The sequence below is a fragment of the Eptatretus burgeri genome, chromosome 11, assembly GCF_056783735.1.
Source record: "Eptatretus burgeri isolate ZD-2024b chromosome 11, Ebu_testis_v1, whole genome shotgun sequence".
In the NCBI taxonomy this organism is placed as follows: Eukaryota; Metazoa; Chordata; class Myxini; order Myxiniformes; family Myxinidae; genus Eptatretus; species Eptatretus burgeri.
Genome location: NC_140971.1, coordinates 64563820 through 64586319, shown reverse-complemented (window position 1 = coordinate 64586319; position 22500 = coordinate 64563820). Strand labels below are relative to the sequence as shown.

Here is a 22500-nt window from a genome sequence, read left to right as displayed (position 1 = left end):
AACCGGGTTTTCGACCTTCGACGAACTAACTCCAATAAGCTATAGCACGTGTCCTGTTTCCTTATTTTAATGTCCACAACATTGTTTTGTGACCTTTAAAGGTTATGCAAAGGTCAAATTTTGAAAGTTGTTGAACGAAACCGGGTTTTCAACATTTTGCAGCCAATAACCTGTCACTCGTCCCACATCATGTTGATCATTTTTATAACTTGGTCAAAATTATCACATTGTCTCATCCTTGACTTCTGAAAAAATCTACATCGTCAAATACTGCTCATGAACCATCGTCGTCTTCAGACTTGTTTATTTGTACTTTTATTTGCAGAAGATACACTCGTTACAACTACAAGTTTTATCTGATTCTCGAGATGTAACACTGACCCTTATGAGGCGATCGGCCCTCTTCAGCTTTTTGCATGTCCCTTCAGGGACAGGCTTTTGCAGTTTGTGGTATTTGTGAAGTGTTGTAGATATCCTACTTGGCTACTCAGTTGAACATTTATTGTCTCCATCTTTCGGTGCACCCCTGGCAGCTTGGATCGTGCAATACACTCGGAGGGATTTCAGACTGGCTTCGTTCTCCATAATAGCACTTGGTCAAACCCCATCAACCTGGTGCTCGTTCATTTGCAGCAGGTGGGCCAATGTCTTAACATGCTTTTCGTTGGCAACCTGCATTCTGTTGCTGGCAGCATGCATTTGCTTTATTGCTGGCAATTTCAAATTGAAAGTATTTTGGGCCAGTCTACTTGACTACATTTTCTTGGTGTTGAAAGGCTGTGGGACCAGAAATATGGGAGGATAATGAATTTGGAGAAATCCGAGTTTCAAAACTTTTGTCGCAAACTCAGGTTTTTGTAAGAGGGAACAACATAAGATCACCTTTCATAGTGGACCCAACAGGAGACTTGTCAATAATTATCTCCAAGTGAGGCAGAGGGATATATTTGTATGATCCTGAATTGGAAGTTGATTCCAGGGATGACATTGGTAGGTTAGCATATGATATTGGTGTTAGATTAGAAGCTGGTCATGAATTACCGATGTGGAAGAGGGGGAACATCATGGTGTGAATGGAAGTACAGGTTGCCAATGCCGGTTCGATTAGTGAATTGTTGATAAGATTAGAAGTTGAGCTTCAGAGGTAGAACTGGAGGAGCATGAAGGCCTTGTTGGCAGCAGCTAAGGCATGTGGTTAAACTCGAGGGGGAACCAAAAGCTAGTGTAGTGGTGGAGCTCCGAGGTTCAGAAGGCAATCAGACAGAAGAAAAAGGCCTTTAAGGAATGGGAATGGAACATGCAAGAGAGATATTGTGCAGGGAAATTTTTTTTTTTAAAGAAGCAAGAAATCGGTGGCAAAGTCGAAACAGGATGCATGGAGTGGGTTTGTCAGAAGTTGGACTCAGATGCTGAGAAAGTTATTGAAGGTGGTTAGAGCATGGAAAGGGATATTGGGGACATTAAGGCAATGAGGAAGTGGAAGGAAGATTCTCAATGACGGCAAGAACATTTTTAGTGGAGAGAAAAAATATTTTGAGGAATTGCTAAATGTGGAGAATGGGATGGATGTATTGTATGAAAACAGCAAGGTGTAAGAGGCAGTGACAGAGGACTGTGGCAGTTCTACGGAAAACTAAAATGGGGACAATCATTCATGGCAGTAGACGTGATGGGATTTTTTTTTGTATACATTGTCGAGGCTCATGGAAGAGAAAGCAAAATGAGTGGATTGGATTTTGGAGTTGTTGGTTAAGATATGGGAGGAAGAGAGGATTCCAAAGGATTGACAGGAAAATGAAGAACTAGTCTTCCTGGTGAAGATGTAGAGATCTGCACCGGTGGGCAGGTAGAATGATGGATGAAATCAACAGGACGTTGATTGAGGTGTGCTATCCACTGTGGAAAGGAAGGAAAAGTTGACGTTTTGGGTGTTAACACTTTCTCCGAGAAAAAGAGAGTATGAAGCATGAATGCTTGAAATGTCAGCTTCTCCTTGCTTCCCTCAGCGGTTATCATACCTCATTCAATCTTATGTTGATTTCATCTGATTGGCAATAGTTACTTGGTAGCTATCTATGAGTACAGGCACAAAGGGGTGTTTTGGAGTGTGGGAATTACAAGGGTATCAAGCTGTTGGAGCAAATGTTCAGGGTATTGTGAAGGGTCATTAATGATAGGCTAGGATAGTTGGACAGGATTGTTGGGATGCAGTTTGGGTTTATGCCACATCAGAGAACAACAGTTGCTATCTTTATTCTTTAAAGCAGAGATGGGATAAAGTTTTTGAAGGGACTAAGCAAGTAAGTTGTCTTATCGGTTTGGAGATCTGGAGAGAGCATAAGATATGGCGTTCCAAGGGAGGTTGTGTGTTGGTATTCGAGGAAGAGGTGGGGGAGGGGTAAATGAAAGACTAAGGACAGTTGAGGTGATGTATGAAGGGGCTAAGACGTCAGTCAGAAGTACAAATGGTTGCTCAGAGGCATTTGAGATAAAGTTAGGTTTACATCAAAGGTCAGCTCTTAGTCTTTGTCGTTTTGTGGTGATGATTGATGTGTTTAATGAGGGAGCAGGAAGAAGGTTATCTTGGGGAATGTTTTCAGTTGATTTGACAATGGGGTCAACTTCTGAGGAGGGACTTCAGGATGAAATGGCTGCATGGCAGGTAAGTCTGTAAGCTGGGGGACTGGGGATAAATGTGGGGAAAACAGAGGTAATTGTGAGTATGATAAAGGAAGTGAATGTTTCTGGTGGAGCTGGCAGGGAGTTAAGGCAGGTGGCAAAATCCAAGTACTTTTGTTTTGAGGTGGATGTGGTGTTTCTGGGGTGATGCATGATTAAATGATTCCGGTTCAGCTGAGGGCAAATGTTTCCCAAATGATGGCAGGTACTCATGTATGGAGGAGAGACTTTGGCGTTTAGAGGGAGAGGAATATGAGAGATTGCCACAGAGAATGGAAATGTGTATGCTGAGAGGGCTGATGGAGATCCCGTTGAGGAAAAGAAAGAGGAATGAGGATATCAGGAGGTGGGCAAGAGTAAGGAACATTAGTGAAAATGCAAGGCAGCCACATCTGTGCTGGTTTGGGCATGTGCTCATGGGGGACTTGAGGGAATGTGCTCAGACAAGCCTTTGGTATAAAGCAGTTTTGAGGAGAAGAGGCAGGCCACAATTTAGTTGAAAGGCGGTGGTGGTGGAGAGACATGTAAAAGGTGGGGATGTAGAAATGATTGTTGTGATCGAGGGGTGAGGTAAGGAAAGACTCATGCGGGCAACCCCACAAGAATGTAGGATCATTTGTGGCCATTAAAGTAGTTGTGTGAAATGTAGCATTACATTTTCATTGCACATTAAAGTAGCATTACATTTTCAAAGATGGTGAATGTTTATTCTTCATATATTTATTTGACAGTCTCAGAGATTTTAGGAATACTTTATTTTTTTTTGGACTCACCCGTTCCTGAAGGTGTGTGTGTGTGTGTGTGTGTGTGTGTGTGTGTGTGTGTGTGTGTGTGTGTGTGTGTGTGTGTGTGTGTGTGTGTGTGTGTGTGTGTGTGTGTGTGTGTGTGTGTGTGTGAATAGATATACTTTAATTCACCACCCCTGTGCGGCCTACTTTATAGCACCTGGTGGTGTGTGGAATGGGTCGCACAAAGTCTCTCGAAAGGCTTTCTTGTTCACTTACTTGGTTGGCAGTGTCGGTGACCTCTTTCCCAAATATCAGCTCAATTTAGAAACATAAGTAATGATGCAAACATTTAGCACTTTGAATGTGTTTGTTGTTTGGATGTGATCGGTAAAATGTGAAAATGTTTAGCTTTGTGTTTGGCTTTAGAACTGTCTGATTCGAGTTTACCTTTTGAACAAATTTCACTTGAATGCTAAGCTTTGAGGAATAATTTTCCCAATGAGGAAATTCTGTCCTTCATTTTAATCACCAACATTTAATTGTCTTGGCATTCCAATTATAGATTAAATCTCTCCGATTTGATGTGCTTCCTTTTCGTTTTCTCCATTTATCTTTCTTCTCTTACTCCCTATTTAATCATATTATTTCTTATACACATTATTCAGCACCATTCCAAAACGATTTCAAGTTGAAAGGGTTTCATTTCAAATTCTCAGCCTCTTTGTATATATATTTTATCTGTTCCATAAGACCAGAAGGGTATTTTGAGATTGGGGTGATTATAAACCCAAGTGTATGAGGAGCTGTGCATTTACAGGATATCTCAGACATAGCATACTCTCTCCTTTGAGCTGTCTGTTCCAAATTCCGTTCCCAACCCAACTCTAAAGTATTTGATTATAACTAGATGTCAAAAAAGTGTGCCATCTTGGATGGGATCAACGTTCAGCTGGGGACCCGTCTGTCAGCATTGATTGCCAAAGCCACTGTGGGATCGTTCACGTTCACCAGTAAAGTGTTGGTAATTGTCACCAGCACCATAGGCAAATTCGAGCTTCCTGGCCCAATGACTTCCTCGAAGAGTTGAGAGAGGTTAGCAACGGCCAACCTAGTTTATTTGTTCACCCAAAAAACTACTTTTGCAGTCCACAACAACTTGGAAAGTATGGAATTCGTTCATTCAATGAAGAATATGCTAATTAAAAAAAATATATATATATTTTTGCATTTTCCTGTGATCTTGTGTTGATAAATTAGTTTGATGTTGATGTGGTGCAGGCATGATGGCCTCCACCTGTCTGATTTCCTTGTATTCCTCGAATAATTCTGTACTCTTCCAAATTGTTGTATGGACATAATCTCATAACCTACCTGACCTCCCCCACCCTTGCTGCTCTCTTTCAGGTTTTTCCTTTGGATTACATCTTCATAGCTGTAATTACAATCTATTTCATCTTTACCTCCATGTCTGGATTGCGCAACATGGGCATCTGGTTTTTTTGGATGAAGGTATGCAATTCTTGCTCACTGAAAGGCAACTTTCTTTTCCTTTTTTTATTGTTGTTAGAGTAACCCATATTAGCAAACTGTATGCAACTGTCATGTTCAAATGTACTTTTGAAATCGACTCAAAAATAAGTGCCGTTAGGTTTGAACATTGAAATTTAAAATCGTCCAACAAACTTAATGTCGGATACGTTGTCGCTAAATATTGTGATCAGGCAAAAAAAATTGAATAGCATGCAGTTGTAGAGCTTATTTGGTTATTGGTTCGAGCTATTTTTGTCTCCTCACCAAATCTGTTTTAAACAGAGATTTATTTTGGAGCAGGATGTGGTTTGTAAGTGTTTGCAATCACTCACAAGTTGTTTTTAATTTTTAATTACAGTATTGTTTGCTTTGTGTAAGCTACTGTTCTACATCATCATGGTGGTCCACTTTCAAGTTGTCACATAATTTAATTAACACCCCGGCACGTGTGTCCGTGCACGAGGCCTGACCTTTTAAAAGCGTAAAATTGCCGAAACGTTATCTCCCGAGGGTGAGCGGCCTGCTTTTAAACAATGCCGCCCAAGCTTGCACAGCGAGTGGCCATTGCAAGTGTTGGAATTTCCATGTTGATGTTGTTTGCTTCGATTGATCCGAGGTGAACCTATCAAGAAGTACCGCTTGTCAATGATTGACGAGTGAGTTTGTGGAGTTTCTCTGGATTAGTTTGAGTTTGGAAAACTGCTGGCCTGTCACGGTGCACGGGAATTGGCTGAGATTATTTTTTCATGCATTCGTCCTCAATAATTGATTCATTCGGGTGCTCAGGTTTGCAGATGCTGGATGTTCTTGTTTTTCAATGAACTAGGTAATTATACGTTTACCGCTCTGATGAATGGGAACATTTTGGGAACGGAAGGGTGGAGGACTGTGTGGGAGAGATGGTAAGGTCAGGAGCATTCTCATGTTTGCTTCTTCACGTTATAAATGGCTCTCATTTGCTCCTGCGGTTTGCCTTTATGTTCCGAGCACTGGGCTTTACACGGCAGCAGCCTTGTTACTGGTGAGTCAGAAAATCAGACACACGACATACATCTCAGCTGATTTCCTCAGAAAAGGAATGACACATGGAACGAACAATCTTTTTCGCAAATTTATGTTAAGCTGTTGGTTGGGACCATTTGCATTGGATACGTTGTTTGTTAAATTGACGAGAATTGTGGAAATGCTGTCACCTGCTGACTGTTGTTGAACATTCTGGTGTGAAGGGACCACAGCATCGAGGAAATTTATGTTTGCAGTCAAAATGAGTGGGATGTAGTTCGGTTGTGTAGTATCCTCACCCTTGATTTGTATCACCCTTGTGTGTTACTCTGTAGCTGTGGACGAATCTATCTGGTTGATCCTGCCAGTTTTGTTAGCTTGTCTTAAAAGCCAAGCGTATGCAGCTGGCAAGATTAGCTCGATGGATTCGTCCACGAATATTAAGCAGTGCATGTTTTCATTTTGACAATGGATTTTCGAGACTGAGGATGGCTTATTACAACGGTTTGTGTTCTTGCCCATGTTCCAAGATTTGCATAACTGTGGAAACCCTGGAGCTAACATGTGCAAATGAACCTCAATCGCGACGGCGACATGCATGTATCGGCATCTGAAGTCAATGCGTTGGGTGCTGAGTCTCAAACAATGAAGGTGCCTCTCAGTAATGACCGTAAACCAGGATCTGGTTTACGTGTTTCAGGAGAGGAATACCCCACCGATGTGTGAAGGGATTTATTCGTGTGCCGGGCTGTGAATCTTTGAGTTAGCCGTTATTCTTTCTCTATCTTTTATTTTAAACAAACACATCGTCTCCTCAACAACTCAACAACCACGTCATCTCCACAAACATCTCAACAACAACTCAACAACCACGGCATCTCCACAACACATCGACCCCTCGACAAACACCATAACATCCTCCTCAGCGGCAAGGTGCAGTCGGTGCGAACTCGCGGTGCAACAGGAGGAACCACATTCCAGCCTCCGTGTGCAGTCAGCCGTCTCGCGGCTGATTTGCATATTTGGATCAAAACGGGCTCTTCTGTGGAAAAAGCCAGCCAATCAGAACTGAAAGGGGCGGAGCCAGCCTGGGTGAAGGTTCAAAGGTGAAAGGGGCAAGTCGCCGATTTGGGGTAGCGAAACCTTCAGCGGCTTCTCCCTTTGGGGCTATAAAAAGCCGCGTTGGGACGCCGACAGAGTTGGTTGGTGGCGAGTAGTTGCTTGTTGGTGAAGCTGGCGATCGGAGGTGGTTGTTCAACGGGTCATTCACCGGTGGAGCCTGGAGTCGTCGGAGCTCGCGGCAGCATCGGAGCGTGGGGGATCCAGGCAGATAGCCCTGATATGGTCGGGCGACGCCGAGGAGTGAACGGGGGGTCTAAAGGAGCATCAACTCTGAAAGAGCAAGGGACCCGTTCGCTCCTCCGAAGCGTCACTGGTCAGGCTCGCCAAAAGGGTCCGCGACGAAGCCGGGCCACCGAGGCCGACCAAGCAGCCATACAAGCTGCTCGTCAAGCCGCCCAAGCGACTGGCGCGTTCGCGACGCACCGGACCGAAGGAGACACCAAGGGTCGCCGATCCGGAGACCATTGAGTCGCCACCAGGGTGGCGAGGTAACCTGCCCGGCCTCTCGGAGCCTTTCGGTCATCCCGGCTCTGAGGTATATTAAAGGCTTACGAGCCCGTGTCTTTTCTCTCTTGGGTTTTTGTATGAAAGTCTGTGGCGCCTTGTCTCTAAGTAGAATTGTGAGTAAGTACGTGCTTGTACATTCTGAATAGAACTCTGCTGTAGGCTTTTGCTCGTGTCTTGTCCCCATCCCCCATTGACTGTTTACGTGCCGAGTGTGAAAATAAACGCCCCCATTGTTGAACGTGAACCTGCTCGTTGCGTCCCTTTCCTCATATTGACTGCCTTGGTGCGTTCAGAGAATTAACTGGCTAATTAAAGCCGATAAACGTAATAATCTCGTCCAACGGGACTTAGCAATATATAACCGCTCGGCCTCGCATAAGGAACGAGCCGCTTAAGCGGCTCGTTTTCGTGCAGTTCCCGTCGAGGTATAAACTCCCGGTATTTCTGTCCGCGCGAATAATTAGGTACATCGATAATTCGGCGATCCACCCTGTAGCGCGTGGACAGAATAATTGGCTATTTATGATGCGTCAAGGCATCCGTGACTGGATTTCAGGGTTGGTCCGGAAAGTCACGACTGGATTGCGGCCTTCGATGGGCGTGCGACTGTGATTTGGCTATAACGGTCGTCCGTGCGCCAAACGCGGCGGATTCCCACAACAATATATAGCACCACCACTCATCTGGGCTCTCTGTAAAGACTGGCTGCCGGCGGTAAACATACACCTATTTAAAGTAGTACAGCTGGCTATTTTTGTATATAAACCAAGAAAATCCTTATTTTACCATTTCGCAACCTTAATTTAATGAAAAACTACAAAGTAATATTGTTGCGAATCTGGAAGCTTACTGCACTCAACATACAGGTCCTATAGAATAGTTATATCGGTAAGTATGTGGTTTTTAGTTCGGGTCCCCGTCCCGTGTCTAATGGGTGAATAAATGTACATGCGCTGTGCGTTATTTTGATAGTTAGGGTTTTCTTTTATTTTTAAATCCTCAACTACAACAACACGCCTTCACCTCGCTTCCTCACACTGACGCAATTGTCTGCGTGTGTGTCAGCCCGTATGTGGGCGGAGCCCACGCTGGATAATGTTCCTCTGCCTGTTTGGTGGGCAGAGCCCATGCAGAATAATGTTCCTCTGCCTGTTTGGTGGGCGGAGTTCAAGGAGGAGCCTCGCGACGGTGAGGAAGGCGGTCTGCGTGACGTCACCACTCCCCTGGGCCAATCGGCGGACTTGCCACTCGTTTTGGCCAGTAACAGGGCGACGAGCGATTCTGCACGCCAAAACCGTCCAGTAAGGGAGAGTGGGGAGGGTGGAGGCATTCCCCCCACCCCCCCCCCGAGACGGTGAATAAGGGTGCGGCGCGATCGGACGATAGGGAGAGCTGGAGAGCTACCATCCCCCACACAAACCGCAAGGATTGCGTGCCGTGTCTCAGTCGGTGAACTAGAGACTTTGTGAGATAGCTGATGACCATCGAGCTGGCAAGGTTGTGGTCATTCTGATGGGCAGGTGGAGCAAGTGCGGAGTTATCAGCCCTCACTTTGGCGTTTAACTCAAAGACTTGGGGAAGTGGCTGAGAAACCTCCTGCGTTCTCGACGGTTCGGGATACAGAGGAGAGGCTTGGTTGTAAGCACGAGTGCTGAGCGGAGCTCGGGAGGCCGCTCGCGGCTCGCTGGTGTCTGGATCTGGCTCGCCTCTCGCTGGTGCCCAGTTCGAATCGGCTCGAAGACCACACGAGGTGGACAGGTTCGAGGCAGGCTCTGGTCTTCAGCTTGCCTTTCCCTCCGAGCTGGAGGCCTTAATAAAGGTTGTGACCACAGTTTTGTGTGTGTGTGTGTGTGTGTGTGTGTGTGTGTGTGTGTGTGTGTGTGTGTGTGTGTGTGTGTGTGTGTGTGTGTGTGTGTGTGTGTGTGTGTGTGTGTGTGTGTGTGTGTGTGTGTGGCACCAGTGTTGTAAGTAATAAATTGTTAAGTTCCTTGCTGTACATACGTGCATCTCTATTCGGATAACTCTGCTTCTTGTGTGCCCCCCTGCCCCATTATAAATAAATCCATATGTTAAATGTATCAGTTCGTTTCTGTGTTTCCTTCCATTGGCTTAGCATGATGCGTGTTGGAGAATTAGAAAGGCCGTTGTTGCTGCTGTAAGGGGACATTTGGACCGACGGATCTCTGTGATCATCTGCTCGGGTCGCACACGGTTCGAGCACGCTAGCGGCTCGTTCCGTACGAGCGCCGTCGAGGGTGTGAATACTCGGTAAACTCACCACATGGATTTCTTCTAGGTATTTTGAAGATTGGCAAATAACCCTGTACCACGTGATGTAATTATTCATGATTCACGGTCTGGTAAGGGACCCGTACTTGTCGGATTTTTCTGAAAGGTACGATCTAAATGCCGGGTGTTCGGTGGAGCCGACTCAACTGCTCCATCTTGTGGTCATGCTCGCAGCCGATACCCGGTCTGTGACAAATTGGTGTCAGAAGTGGGATACGAACCCCTCCGCCTCCATGAACAAAATTGACAGGTTCAAATCCAGCAACAAATCGTTCAGGAGCGGAATTCGAAACCCTCCGTCTCCACGAAATTCACGGATTCGGATCAGGGGTGTAGGGAGCAACCCCCCCTCCCGTGTCCCCCAAATTGCGAGCGTTTTAAAATTCGCTTCGCAACACGCGACATGTCTAACCAAGATGAGCTGAGGCAGGTGGGTAGTAGTGTAGAGGAAGCCATGGTCCAGGACACCACCACATGCAGGAATTTTCCCCGCAACCAAACTCAGAGTCCGAAAGGGGTGCAGGGGTGGTGTATGACCCCCCCTCCATCAAACTTCCCTCCCAACCCTTGGCGGATCCGTGCCCGACCGAGGCGAATCGGCTGCCACAGGATCGTTTGACATGAACCGGGTGGGGGAAATGTTTATGGGAGTGATGGAGGAAATAAAAGGGATGAAAACGAACACGCAGGCACTGAGGGGCGATATACAAACGTAGCGGGGTGAGATGCAGAGCATGGGGTTGAATCTCCAGTCAGGGAAAGAGGCAATAAGGGCGGTTGCACGTGGCGAAATGCGGACAACGGATTGCAAAATGGCGGCACCACATGGCGAAGCGACCGAACCGACACGGAATGTGCGATGTGTCCGGCCCGTGATGGAGACTGGTAAGGTCGAGGGGACGAGCGACGTCATAATTGAGGGGGAGATGTGTAGGGTGAGACACGAGGGGATGACGGAAGAACCAAAGGAGGTGACGGAGAGGGAAAAATCAATAGAGGGGGACAAATTAAATGAAACGAAAGACGAGCACACACATGTAGTCAGGGAGGGACAATGAGGTCGAGCTGGTGGAATGTTTCGTGACACGGTGCGAGCAGCAGGATAGCCTCCGAAAGGAACAAAGGGAGACGGTATGCTCCCTTGAAGCAGATTGCGACGAGGTGAGTCCGGTCGAGCTAGGTGAGGTTGAGGGGGTGAGTGATGTTAACGGGTACACATGGAGCCTGCGGGTAAAGAAATCCTGGGACCCCTTGTGGTAGCGCGAATCCCCGAAGTGAATGTCCCGGAGTGTGTCAAAATGTGTGCCAGAAGGTGAGTATAGCGTGAGTGAAATAGCATGCGTGAGTGCATGCGTGGAAATGGATGGACCGATGTAGATGGGAGACACGAATGGCGAGCCTGGAGGGCCGCATAGGGTTATTCCGGTAACCGTGCCGGTCCGGCGAGACGCCGCGAACGGCCCTCGTGTGCGCGTCTTCGTGGAGGGATTTCGGTACGGGAACGTCCCGCGTTTGGGAAAAGACCGTCGCGCGGACGGTTAAAATGGTGGCGAATGATGGGCGAATTTGGAACACGCGGGTTCCCACGTTGGCGCGTGTGCGGGGCATCACGTGCTGCATACCGCGTGTTCTGCTTGCGGAAAGCGCGGAGCGGGTTCCCGAGACGATGCGCTCGTGCCAACCTGCACAGGAAAACATGCACGATATAACTCGTGCCAACCTGCTCAAAAGGAAACTAAAGTCGAATCGAGTGGATACTTCCCTATACATTGAAAGAGGAGAGGGTGAAGAAGTTGATACATATTGTTTGCTTTTGGAAGAAACAGAATTACAGATTAATACAGATAATGGTGTTATGATTGGTCTCACATTTTTTTGATAAATAAATGAGTAGTAAAGTGCCAACTGGGGTATATGTTAATCAAGTCAATCTTCATAAACTATCATCTTGTATTCAAAATCAAAAGGCTTGTATGATTAACATTAATACAATTCAGAGAAAAGGAGCAGTAAGAATTGATGTTTTGCTCACAAGAGAACAGGTGAAAATCTTGAACGATATTGGCTCACTTAAAATTAAAATGGCAAAACCAATGTTGAAGAAATAGTCAATAAGAGAGACGAGTGGAGGATATCTCCCATTTCAAATTCCTTTATTTGCTGGTTTAAGTGTGGCTGGAGCATTGACGGGTGGTATTTCAGCAGCAGTGAAAACTGCCAACGAAAGGAAGGCTCAACTCTGGGTTCAAAAAGGGTTGGAAAGACATAACAAAGAGTTGGAGAAACAAATTAGTGGAAGTGGTGTAATTGTAGATTTTGCTGAAAATCTGGAAAGTCTGCTGATAAAGCGAGATTGTTGGTTGGAGATATCCTTTCTTCTATCGCACAAGCAGGTGTAAAATTAACGAAAAGGGGTAATGGATTATATCTTTCTAATAAATAAATGAGCATTGATGAGTGGTTTAAAGAATTTATAAAGAATACAACATCAAATTTAGAACATCAAATATTGTAAGAAATAAAAAATTCATAATGTGGTTATTTGTGTGAGAGATGAAGAATTAACAAACGTGTCTAAACATACAAAGAATATTATTATGAACTTAGAAGAGAACAAGCCGGTAGGCGACGAGGGATTCGCTAGGATCGAAGCGCTGGATACGATGCTTTTCCTTCTGACTGATCCACCGACGAAGATTCATTGCCAAGACGTATTTGTTCACATACAATTGTTCCTCTGCCTGGCAATATTTTTCCTATTGCGTATTTTGCCAAGTGGCAATCCTCATAAAAAATGACGGTAAATAGACACCCTATTTTTGAAGGACTACCATTTGAAAAATAATCAGTTTGCTGGTTTGTGCTGTGGAGCCTCACATTGCAGACACACACACACACACACACACACACACACACACACACACACACACACACACACACACACACACACACACACACACACACACACACACACACGGAAAACCTGATAAACTTCTCTCAATGCTCTTGCTTGGCCACACCTCCTGAGCCGCACAATATTTTCATAAGCCACGCCCACTTTCCATAAGCCACTCCCACTTTTCATCAACCACATCCACCTTCCCTAAGCTCCGCTCACTTTCCTAAGCCCCTCATAAAAAATGACGGTGAATAGACAACCGATTTTTGAAGGACTACCATTTGAAAAATAAAACGTCAATCAAAAATCGGCTCGAGTAAAATTTTCTAAATATCTCGGTGTTTAATTCTGAATTTTCGCTTCTCTACATTTAAAACTGAAGGCCAAGTATTGAAAATACTGTGCGCGGTTTTTCGGCCGCTGCACAGCAACGGGTGGTTACTCGGCAACGAAATTCAAACGCGCTCATTCCCAACAAATACTGCACATTATGGCAATGTTTCATCGAAATCGGTTCGTCGCTGGTTTGTGCCTTGGAGCCTCGCATTGCACACACACACACACACACCACACACACACACACACACACACACACACACACACACACACACACACACGGAAAACCTGATAAACTTCTCTCAATGCTCTTGCTTGGCCACACCTCCTGAGCCGCACAATATTTTCATAAGCCACGCCCACTTTCCATAAGCCACTCCCACTTTTCATCAACCACATCCACCTTCCCTAAGCTCCGCTCACTTTCCTAAGCCCCTCATAAAAAATGACGGTGAATAGACAACCGATTTTTGAAGGACTACCATTTGAAAAATAAAACGTCAATCAAAAATCGGCTCGAGTAAAATTTTCTAAATATCTCGGTGTTTAATTCTGAATTTTCGCTTCTCTACATTTAAAACTGAAGGCCAAGTATTGAAAATACTGTGCGCGGTTTTTCGGCCGCTGCACAGCAACGGGTGGTTACTCGGCAACGAAATTCAAACGCGCTCATTCCCAACAAATACTGCACATTATGGCAATGTTTCATCGAAATCGGTTCATCGCTGGTTTGTGCCTTGGAGCCTCGCATTGCACACACACACACACACACACACACACACACACACACACACACACACACACACACACACACACACACACACACACACACACACACACACACACACACACACACACACACACACACTCTCTCACGGAAAACCCGATAAACTTCTCTCAATGCTCTTGTTTGACCACACCTCCTGAGCCGCACATTATTTTTAATAGGCCACGCCCACTTTTTATAAGCCACGCCCGCTTTCCTATGCCACTCCCACTTTTCGTCAACCACGTCCACTTTCCCTAAGCTCTGCTCACTTTCCTCAGCCCCTCATAAAAATGACGGTAAATAGACACCTGATTTTTGAAGGAATACCATTTGAAAAATAAAACCGAACTCAAATTGGCTTAAGTAAAATTTTCTAAATATCTTGAAGTGTTTAATTCCGAAGTCTCGTTTCTCCACATTCAAAACTGTCGGATAAGTATTGAAAATAGTGAATGTGCAGTTTTTCGGCCGCTGCATAGCAACAGCTGGTTGCCTAGCAACGAAACTCAAACGCGCACACTCCCAGCTCATATGGTACCTTTTGCCAAGTTTCATCGAAATCGGTTTGCTGGTTTTGTGCTGTGGAGCCTCACGTTGCACGCACACGCACACGCACACGCACACGCGCACACACACACACGGAAAACCTGACAATAAGGGATATCTAGCGAATCCAATAATTGGAGGTGGTGTGTGGGTCGTGGAATCGTTTTTGGTAAATCAAGAAATAATTGAAGGTGGTGTGTCATCGTGGAATTGTTTACGGAAAATAAATAAATAATTGGAGGCGGAGTGTGGGTCATGGAATTGTTTACGGTAAATATATATGTAATTAAAGGTGGTGTGTGGATCGTGGAATCGTTTACGATAAATAATTGGAGGTAGTGTGTGGGTCGTGGAATCGTTTTCGGTAAATAAATAAATAATTAAAGGTGGTTTGTGGGTCGTGGAATCGTTTACGGAAAATAAATAAATACGGTGGTGTGTGGCTCGTGGAATCGTTTTCGCTAAATAAATGAATAATTGGAGGCGGTGTGGGTCGTGGAATCGTTTTTGGTAAATAAATAAATAATTGGAGGTGGTGTGTGGGTGGGGAATCGTTTACAGTAAATAAATAAATAATTGGAGGTGGTGTGTCGGGAGGAGAATCCGAAATGGTAAATAAATAAATAATTGGAGGTGGTGGTGGGTGGTGGAATCGTTTTCGGTAAATAAATAAATAATTAAAGGTGGTGTGTGGATCGTGGAATAGTTTTCGATAAATAAATAATTAAAGGTGGTGTGTGGGTCGTGGAATAGAGTTAGGTAAATAAATAAATAATTGGAGGTAATGTGTGGGTGGGGAATCGTTTTTTGGAAAATAAATAATTGGAGGTGGTGTGTGTGTGGGGGGAATCGTTTTTGGTAAATAAATAATCGGTGTGCTGTGGAGCCTCGCGTTGCAGACACACACACACACACACACACACACACACACACACACACACACACACACACACACACACACACGGAAAACCTGATAAACTTCTCTCAATGCTCTTGTTTGACCGCACCTCCTGAGCCACACAATATTTTCATAAGCCACGCCCACTTTCCATAAGACACGCCCACTTCCCCATGCCACCCCCACTTCCCTATGCCACCCCCACTTCCCTACGCCACTCCCACTTTTCATCAACCACGTCCACTTTCCCTAAGCTCCGCTCACTTTCCTAAGCCCCTCATAAAAAATGACGGTGAATAGACAACCGATTTTTGAAGGACTACCATTTGAAAAATAAAACGTCAATCAAAAATAGGCTCGAGTAAAATTTTCTAAATATCTCGGTGTTTAATTCCGAAGTCTCACTTCTCTACATTTAAAACTGAAGGACAAGTATTGAAAATACTGTGCGCGGTTTTTCGGCCACTGCACAGCAACAGGTGGTTACGAGGCAACGAAATTCAAATGTGCACATTCCCAACAAAAACTGCAAATGTTGGCAAAGTTTCATCGAAATCGGTTCGCTGGTTTGTGCCTTGGAGCCTCGCGTTGCACACACGCACACACGCACACACACGCACATACACGCGCACACACACACACACACACACACGCACACGCCAGTAGGCGACGAGGGATTCGCAAGGATCGAAGCGCTGGATACGATGCTTTTCATTCTGACCGATCCACCGACGAAGATTCATTGCCAGGACGTATTGGTTCACATACAATTGTTCCTCTGCCTGGCAAGATTTTTCCTATTGCGTATTTTGCCAACTGACACTCCTCATAAACAATGACGGTAAATAGACACCCTATTTTTGAAGGACTACCATTTGAAAAATAATCGGATTGCTGGTTTGTGCTGTGGAGCCTCGCGTTGCAGACACACACACACACACACACACACACACACACACACACACACACACACACACACACACACACACACACACACACACGCACACACACGCACACACACACACACACACACACACACACACACACACACACACGGAAAACCTGATAAACTTCTCTCAATGCTCTTGTTTGGCCACACCTCCTGAGCCACACAATATTTTCCATAAGCCACGCCCACTTTCCATAAACCACGCCCATTTTTCATAAGACACGCCCACTTTCCATAAGACACGCCCACTTTCCATAAGACACGCCCACTTTCCATAAGACACGCCCACTTTCCATAAGACACGCCCACTTTCCATAAGACACGCCCACTTTCCATAAGACACGCCCACTTTCCATAAGCCACGCCCACTTTCCATAAGCCACGCCCACTTTCCATAAGCCACGCCCACTTTCCATAAGCCACGCCCACTTTCCATAAGACACGCCCACTTTTCATTAGCTACGCCCACTTTCCTATGCCACTCCCACTTTCCTACGCCATTCCCACTTTCCTACGCCACTCCCACTTTCCTACGCCACTCCCACTTTCCTACGACACTCCCACTTTCCTACGACACTCCCACTTTCCTACGACACTCCCACTTTCCTACGACACTCCCACTTTCCTACGACACTCCCACTTTCCTACGACACTCCCACTTTCCTACGACACTCCCACTTTCCTACGACACTCCCACTTTCCTACGACACTCCCACTTTCCGACGCCACTCCCACTTTCCGACGCCACTCCCACTTTTCCACGACTCACTTTCCTCACGCCACTCACTTTCCTACGCCACCCCACTCCTCGACGATTACCCCACTCCTTTCTCGATCCTCTGACTTTTCCGACGCCACTCCCACTTTCTCATCCTCCTACGACTCACTTTCCTCCGCCATGACTCTTTCCTCACGTCACTCCTCCTTTCTCACGACTGACTTTTCCCGGATACGACTCTCGACTTTTCCTACGACTGACTTTTCCCACGCCACTACGACTGACTTTTCCCACTCACTTTCCTCGATACGATCCCACTTTCCTACGCCACCCCACTTTCCCACGCCACCACTTTCCTACGCCACTCCCACTTTCTCCGACCCACTTTCCCACGCCACTCCCACTTTCCTACACCCCATCTCGACTTTCCGACCTCTCTCCACCTTTCTCACGATACTCCTACACTCCCACTCCCACTTTCTCACGACACTTTCCACGACTGCACTTTCCCTTCCCACTTTCCTACGACCCCACTTTCCATACGATCACTTTCCTCGACACTCCCACTTTCCGACGCCACTCCCACTTTCCCACGCCACTCCCACTTTCGACGCCATCCCACTTTCCTTCCGACCTCCCACTTTTCCGACGATCCTCACTTTCCTACGCCACTCCACTTTCTCGACATCCCACTTTCCGACGCACTCCCACTTTCCTACGACTCCCACTTTCCTACGCCACTCCCACTTTCCTACGACTCACTTTCCGACGCCACGCCCGCTTTCCGACGCCACGCCCGCTTTCCGACGCCACGCCCGCTTTCCGACGCCACGCCCGCTTTCCGACGCCACGCCCGCTTTCCGACGCCACGCCCGCTTTCCGACGCCACGCCCGCTTTCCGACGCCACGCCCGCTTTCCGACGCCACTCCACTCCTCTTTCCCCACGCTCCACCCCACCTTCCTCACGCCCACTCCCACTTTCCCACGCCACTCCCACTTTCCTACGCCCACTCCCACTTTCTCCTACGCCACTCCCACTTTCCTACGCCACTCCCACTTTCCTACGCCACTCCCACTTTCCTACGCCACTCCCACTTTCCTACGACACTCCCACTTTCCTACGACACTCCCACTTTCCTACGACACTCCCACTTTCCTACGACACTCCCACTTTCCTACGACACTCCCACTTTCCTACGACACTCCCACTTTTCATCAACCACGTCCACTTTTCATCAACCACGTCCACTTTTCATCAACCACGTCCACTTTTCATCAACCACGTCCACTTTTCATCAACCACGTCCACTTTTCATCAACCACGTCCACTTTTCATCAACCACGTCCACTTTTCATCAACCACGTCCACTTTTCATCAACCACGTCCACTTTCCTAAGCCCCTCATAAAAAATTACGGTGAATAGACACCCGATTTTTGAAGGACTACCATTTGAAAAATAAAACCTCAATCAAAAATCGGCTCGAGTAAAATTTTCTAAATATCTCGAAGTGTTTAATTCCAAAGTCTCGCTTCTTTACATTCAAAACTGAAGAAAAAGTGTTGAAAATACTGTATGTGGTTTTTCGGCCACTGCACAGCAACGGGTGGTTGATGGGCAACGAAATTCAAACGCGCACATTCCTAACAAATACTGCACATGTTGGCAAAGTTTCATTGAAATCGGTTCGCTGGTTTGTGCTGTGGAGCCTCGCGTTGCAGACACACACACACACACACACACACACACACACACACACACACACACACACACACACACACACACACACACACACACACACACACACACAGACGGAAGACCCGACAATAAGGGATATCTTGCATATATAGTGAATCCAATAATGGGAACGGTTCTCACACACACAGACAGACGGAAAACCTGACAATAAGGGATATCTAGCATATATAGCGAATCCAATAATGGGAACGGTTCTCATTGGGTTTGTATTTTTAATAGTCAAGACAAATATTATTTTGATAGTTATGGTCTTCCACCACCTGTTGAAGTAATAAAATTCTTACAGAATGGTGTTTCTCAAACATTTCAAGTCCAATAATTAAATTCCAAGTGTTGTGGTCAATTATGTCTATATGTGTTATTTCAACTCAACAAAAATAAAAAATTTTAATGACATTTTTAATCTAATATAAATGACTTATGTTGGTAAAGATGGTTCTATCTTTGGTGTATCCCAAGAACTGGATATTGATTTATCAAATTATTACACAAAGGCACAGGCTGAATGACAGAAATATAGTATAGCAAAAAATATTAATATGAAAAATGTTTATAAATTAATAAATTATCCAAGCCAGATTGACACGAATGACTTGGTGAGATTGTGATTTATCACAAAATATATCCTTAAATAAAACAGCTGTGTATTCCAAAGATACAGAAGTGTTGATTTTATCTCCAGGTCATACATAATTCCCAGTTCCAATTCAAATAAAATTTTATTAAGAAGGGCTTATCGTTTGTATGAGAATAGAACAATGGGGGTATGATATGAATGATTTAGGGTATAATTGGTCATTTAAAATTGACCTAGAAGACCTGGAACAATTAAATCAGTCTCTGGTTGATCTGTCATATATTTATGTCATTATATTAATCTGTCATATATTTCTAATACATAAATGACAGCAAGAAGGCTTCAAGAAAATATCATTTCTGTGTCCAAGCATACCTTCAAGAAAAGGGTATTCGGTATTTTAATTAATATGTTCTTCAACATAAGAATGAGGTATTTTCAAAAAAAGATTGGTTTTATACTGATGTTAATGAACCAACAACTTTGGATTCAATTAAAATGTTAAATAATGAAAAAATTAAAAAGTTAAGAAAACACAAGGCTCTTTTAGAAATTAAGAAGAAATTTTATTGGTTTCCTGTTGTAAAAAAATATATTTTGGATACAGGAAAAACAAGAAATCCTGATGAATATATGTATGATATTCTATGGGGTGTAAGTGATTCAAGGATAGTAAGGGACGAGGAAGGAGTTGAAGAAACTGAGACAAAGGAGGAAAAGGAGAAGAGAGAGAGGGAGAGGGAGAAGAGAGAGGAGGAGGAAAAGGAGAACAGAGAGAGAAGGTGGAAAGAGAATATATAAATATAAAAATGTGGAAACCAGTGAGATTAGAAAAATATTGGGGGTATTACAGAAAATAAATAAATTTCAACGCACCGAGGAGGAAATCAAAGAATTGACAAGTATATTAGAAATATTTGCGTCAAGACTATTAACATCGGTTTCAGGGAGAAGATATAAACGAGAAAGTGGACATAAAGATTATATTATTGATGATGTTGGTGTGATTGACTTTTATTAAAATTTTGTGATTGACTGCACTATCGGCGCTGCATTTTCCAGAGACTGAGACTGAGGGTGGGGGTTATTTTCCATCTCTCTCATTGCTTCCTCTTCACCCTCCATTGTGACTTCATGTGGGTCCTGGGTTAATTCCGTATCCATATTAACTTCATCTACATGGCCCACCAGGACCTGCCCGTGTTGGTCCGCCATTGTCCGTCCCAATAAATTTAACTAAAATTTTGTCTAACCGCTCTGAATTTTGAGATATGTGAAGCGCACCACAGGTCGACGACCTGAGAATTTATTGATCAAGGGGTTTGAAAAATGTTTTAGAAACATTTTTGGGCTGTTTTAGAAACACGAGAAATGGTCTGTTTTAGAAATGGGCTGTTTTAGAAACACGAACGCCACCCAGTCAACTACGAGTTCCAGTGTCCGCTGTCTAATTATTCCGTTTAACTCGAGGTCACGTGGTTACCTGAGCGGGGAGTGCACACTCGGCAAAGCACCAATGTTATCTCGATTAGATTTTAATTAGGGCGGCCGAGCGTTTTAACCGCTGGTGCGTGCCGACGATTTTTTTGGTCAAATCTGTGGTAATTACCACCCAGTCGGTTCGGACAATGCTAGAGCAATGGAAGGAAAGGACAAACAGGTTGGAAATCGACAAATAATTTATTAATAATAAAATTAATAAATAAAAAGAACTTTTTATTTGCTGAGGTAAATAAAGAACGAATTTCAAAGCAAAATCAATCAAAATGCCAGGAAATAGACAAAGAGCAGATGTTTATCGGGGGTTGACTTACTTACAGTTAAACACAGACAAGGGTACCCAATGGATCATTCGGGGGAGGGAAGGGGAAAGAATCGTCTCACTCACCAAAAAGTCGTCCATGAAGCAAAAACGTCCTGAAATGCGTGCGTGCGTGTGTGCGTGTTTCGTCCGTCGCCAGCACCCAGCCCCGCCATGCACCCTCTCGTGGGGTAGCCTTGAACACCAGTCGAAGTCTGGAGGGCACCGAGATCGTCCGTCGCGGGTTTCGACCCTGGTGTTGTTTGTGACCGACCCGTGCCTCACTTGATGGCGGCGCTGCTCACACCCACACGCACACCACGCGCTCGCTTGCCCAAGCACTGGGAAGGACGAATTGTTTCGGCGGCGCTGGTCAGAAACCCGCTTCTTGCTTGCTTCTTTTGCCCTTTGCTTTTTCCTCTCTCCTTTCTCTTTCGCTTTTTTCTCTCGCTTTTCTCTCCTCACGCTTTTCTCTCCTCACGCTTTTCTCTCCTCACGCTTTTCTCTCCTCACGCTTTTCTCTCCTCACGCTTTTCTCTCCTCATGCTTTTCTCTCCTCACGCTTTTCTCTCCTCACGCTTTTCTCTCCTCACGCTTTTCTCTCCTCACGCTTTTCTCTCCTCAGGCTTTTCTCTCCTCATGCTTTTCTCTCCTCACGCTTTTCTCTCCTCACGCTTTTCTCTCCTCACGCTTTTCTCTCCTCACGCTTTTCTCTCCTCACGCTTTTCTCTCCTCAGGCTTTTCTCTCCTCAGGCTTTTCTCTCCTCAGGCTTTTCTCTCCTCAGGCTTTTCTCTCCTCAGGCTTTTCTCTCCTCAGGCTTTTCTCTCCTCAGGCTTTTCTCTCCTCAGGCTTTTCTCTCCTCAGGCTTTTCTCTCCTCAGGCTTTTCTCTCCTCAGGCTTTTCTCTCCTCAGGCTTTTCTCTCCTCAGGCTTTTCTCTCCTCAGGCTTTTCTCTCCTCACGCTTTTCTCTCCTCACGCTTTTCTCTCCTCACGCTTTTCTCTCCTCAGGCTTTTCTCTCCTCAGGCTTTTCTCTCCTCAGGCTTTTCTCTCCTCAGGCTTTTCTCTCCTCAGGCTTTTCTCTCCTCAGGCTTTTCTCTCCTCAGGCTTTTCTCTCCTCAGGCTTTTCTCTCCTCAGGCTTTTCTCTCCTCAGGCTTTTCTCTCCTCAGGCTTTTCTCTCCTCACGCTTTTCTCTCCTCACGCTTTTCTCTCCTCACGCTTTTCTCTCCTCACGCTTTTCTCTCCTCACGCTTTTCTCTCCACACTTTTTTACCCCTCAGCCCAATTGGGTTAAGGGGTATTGCCGTCCAGGCGTCTGTCAACTTTTGGTTTCCGTCAATTTCGAGGAGAATGCCTTGTCCGATTAAATCCATTTTGCAGTGTTTGTTGGG

The 22500-nt window shown here is 45.3% G+C and overlaps 1 protein-coding gene across 3 annotated transcripts in view; it reads left to right on the top strand.

Annotated features, from left to right (window-relative positions):
• LMBRD1 (LMBR1 domain containing 1) overlaps positions 1-22500 on the top strand; it is a 188590-nt gene that overhangs the window by 98996 nt on the left and 67094 nt on the right. For all 3 annotated transcript variants that reach the window (XM_085846692.1, XM_085846693.1, XM_085846691.1), the window contains exons 11-12: positions 534-636; positions 4812-4916. In XM_085846692.1, the coding sequence (XP_085702818.1) occupies positions 534-636; positions 4812-4916 (208 nt within the window). The remainder of the gene's footprint in view (positions 1-533; positions 637-4811; positions 4917-22500) is intronic.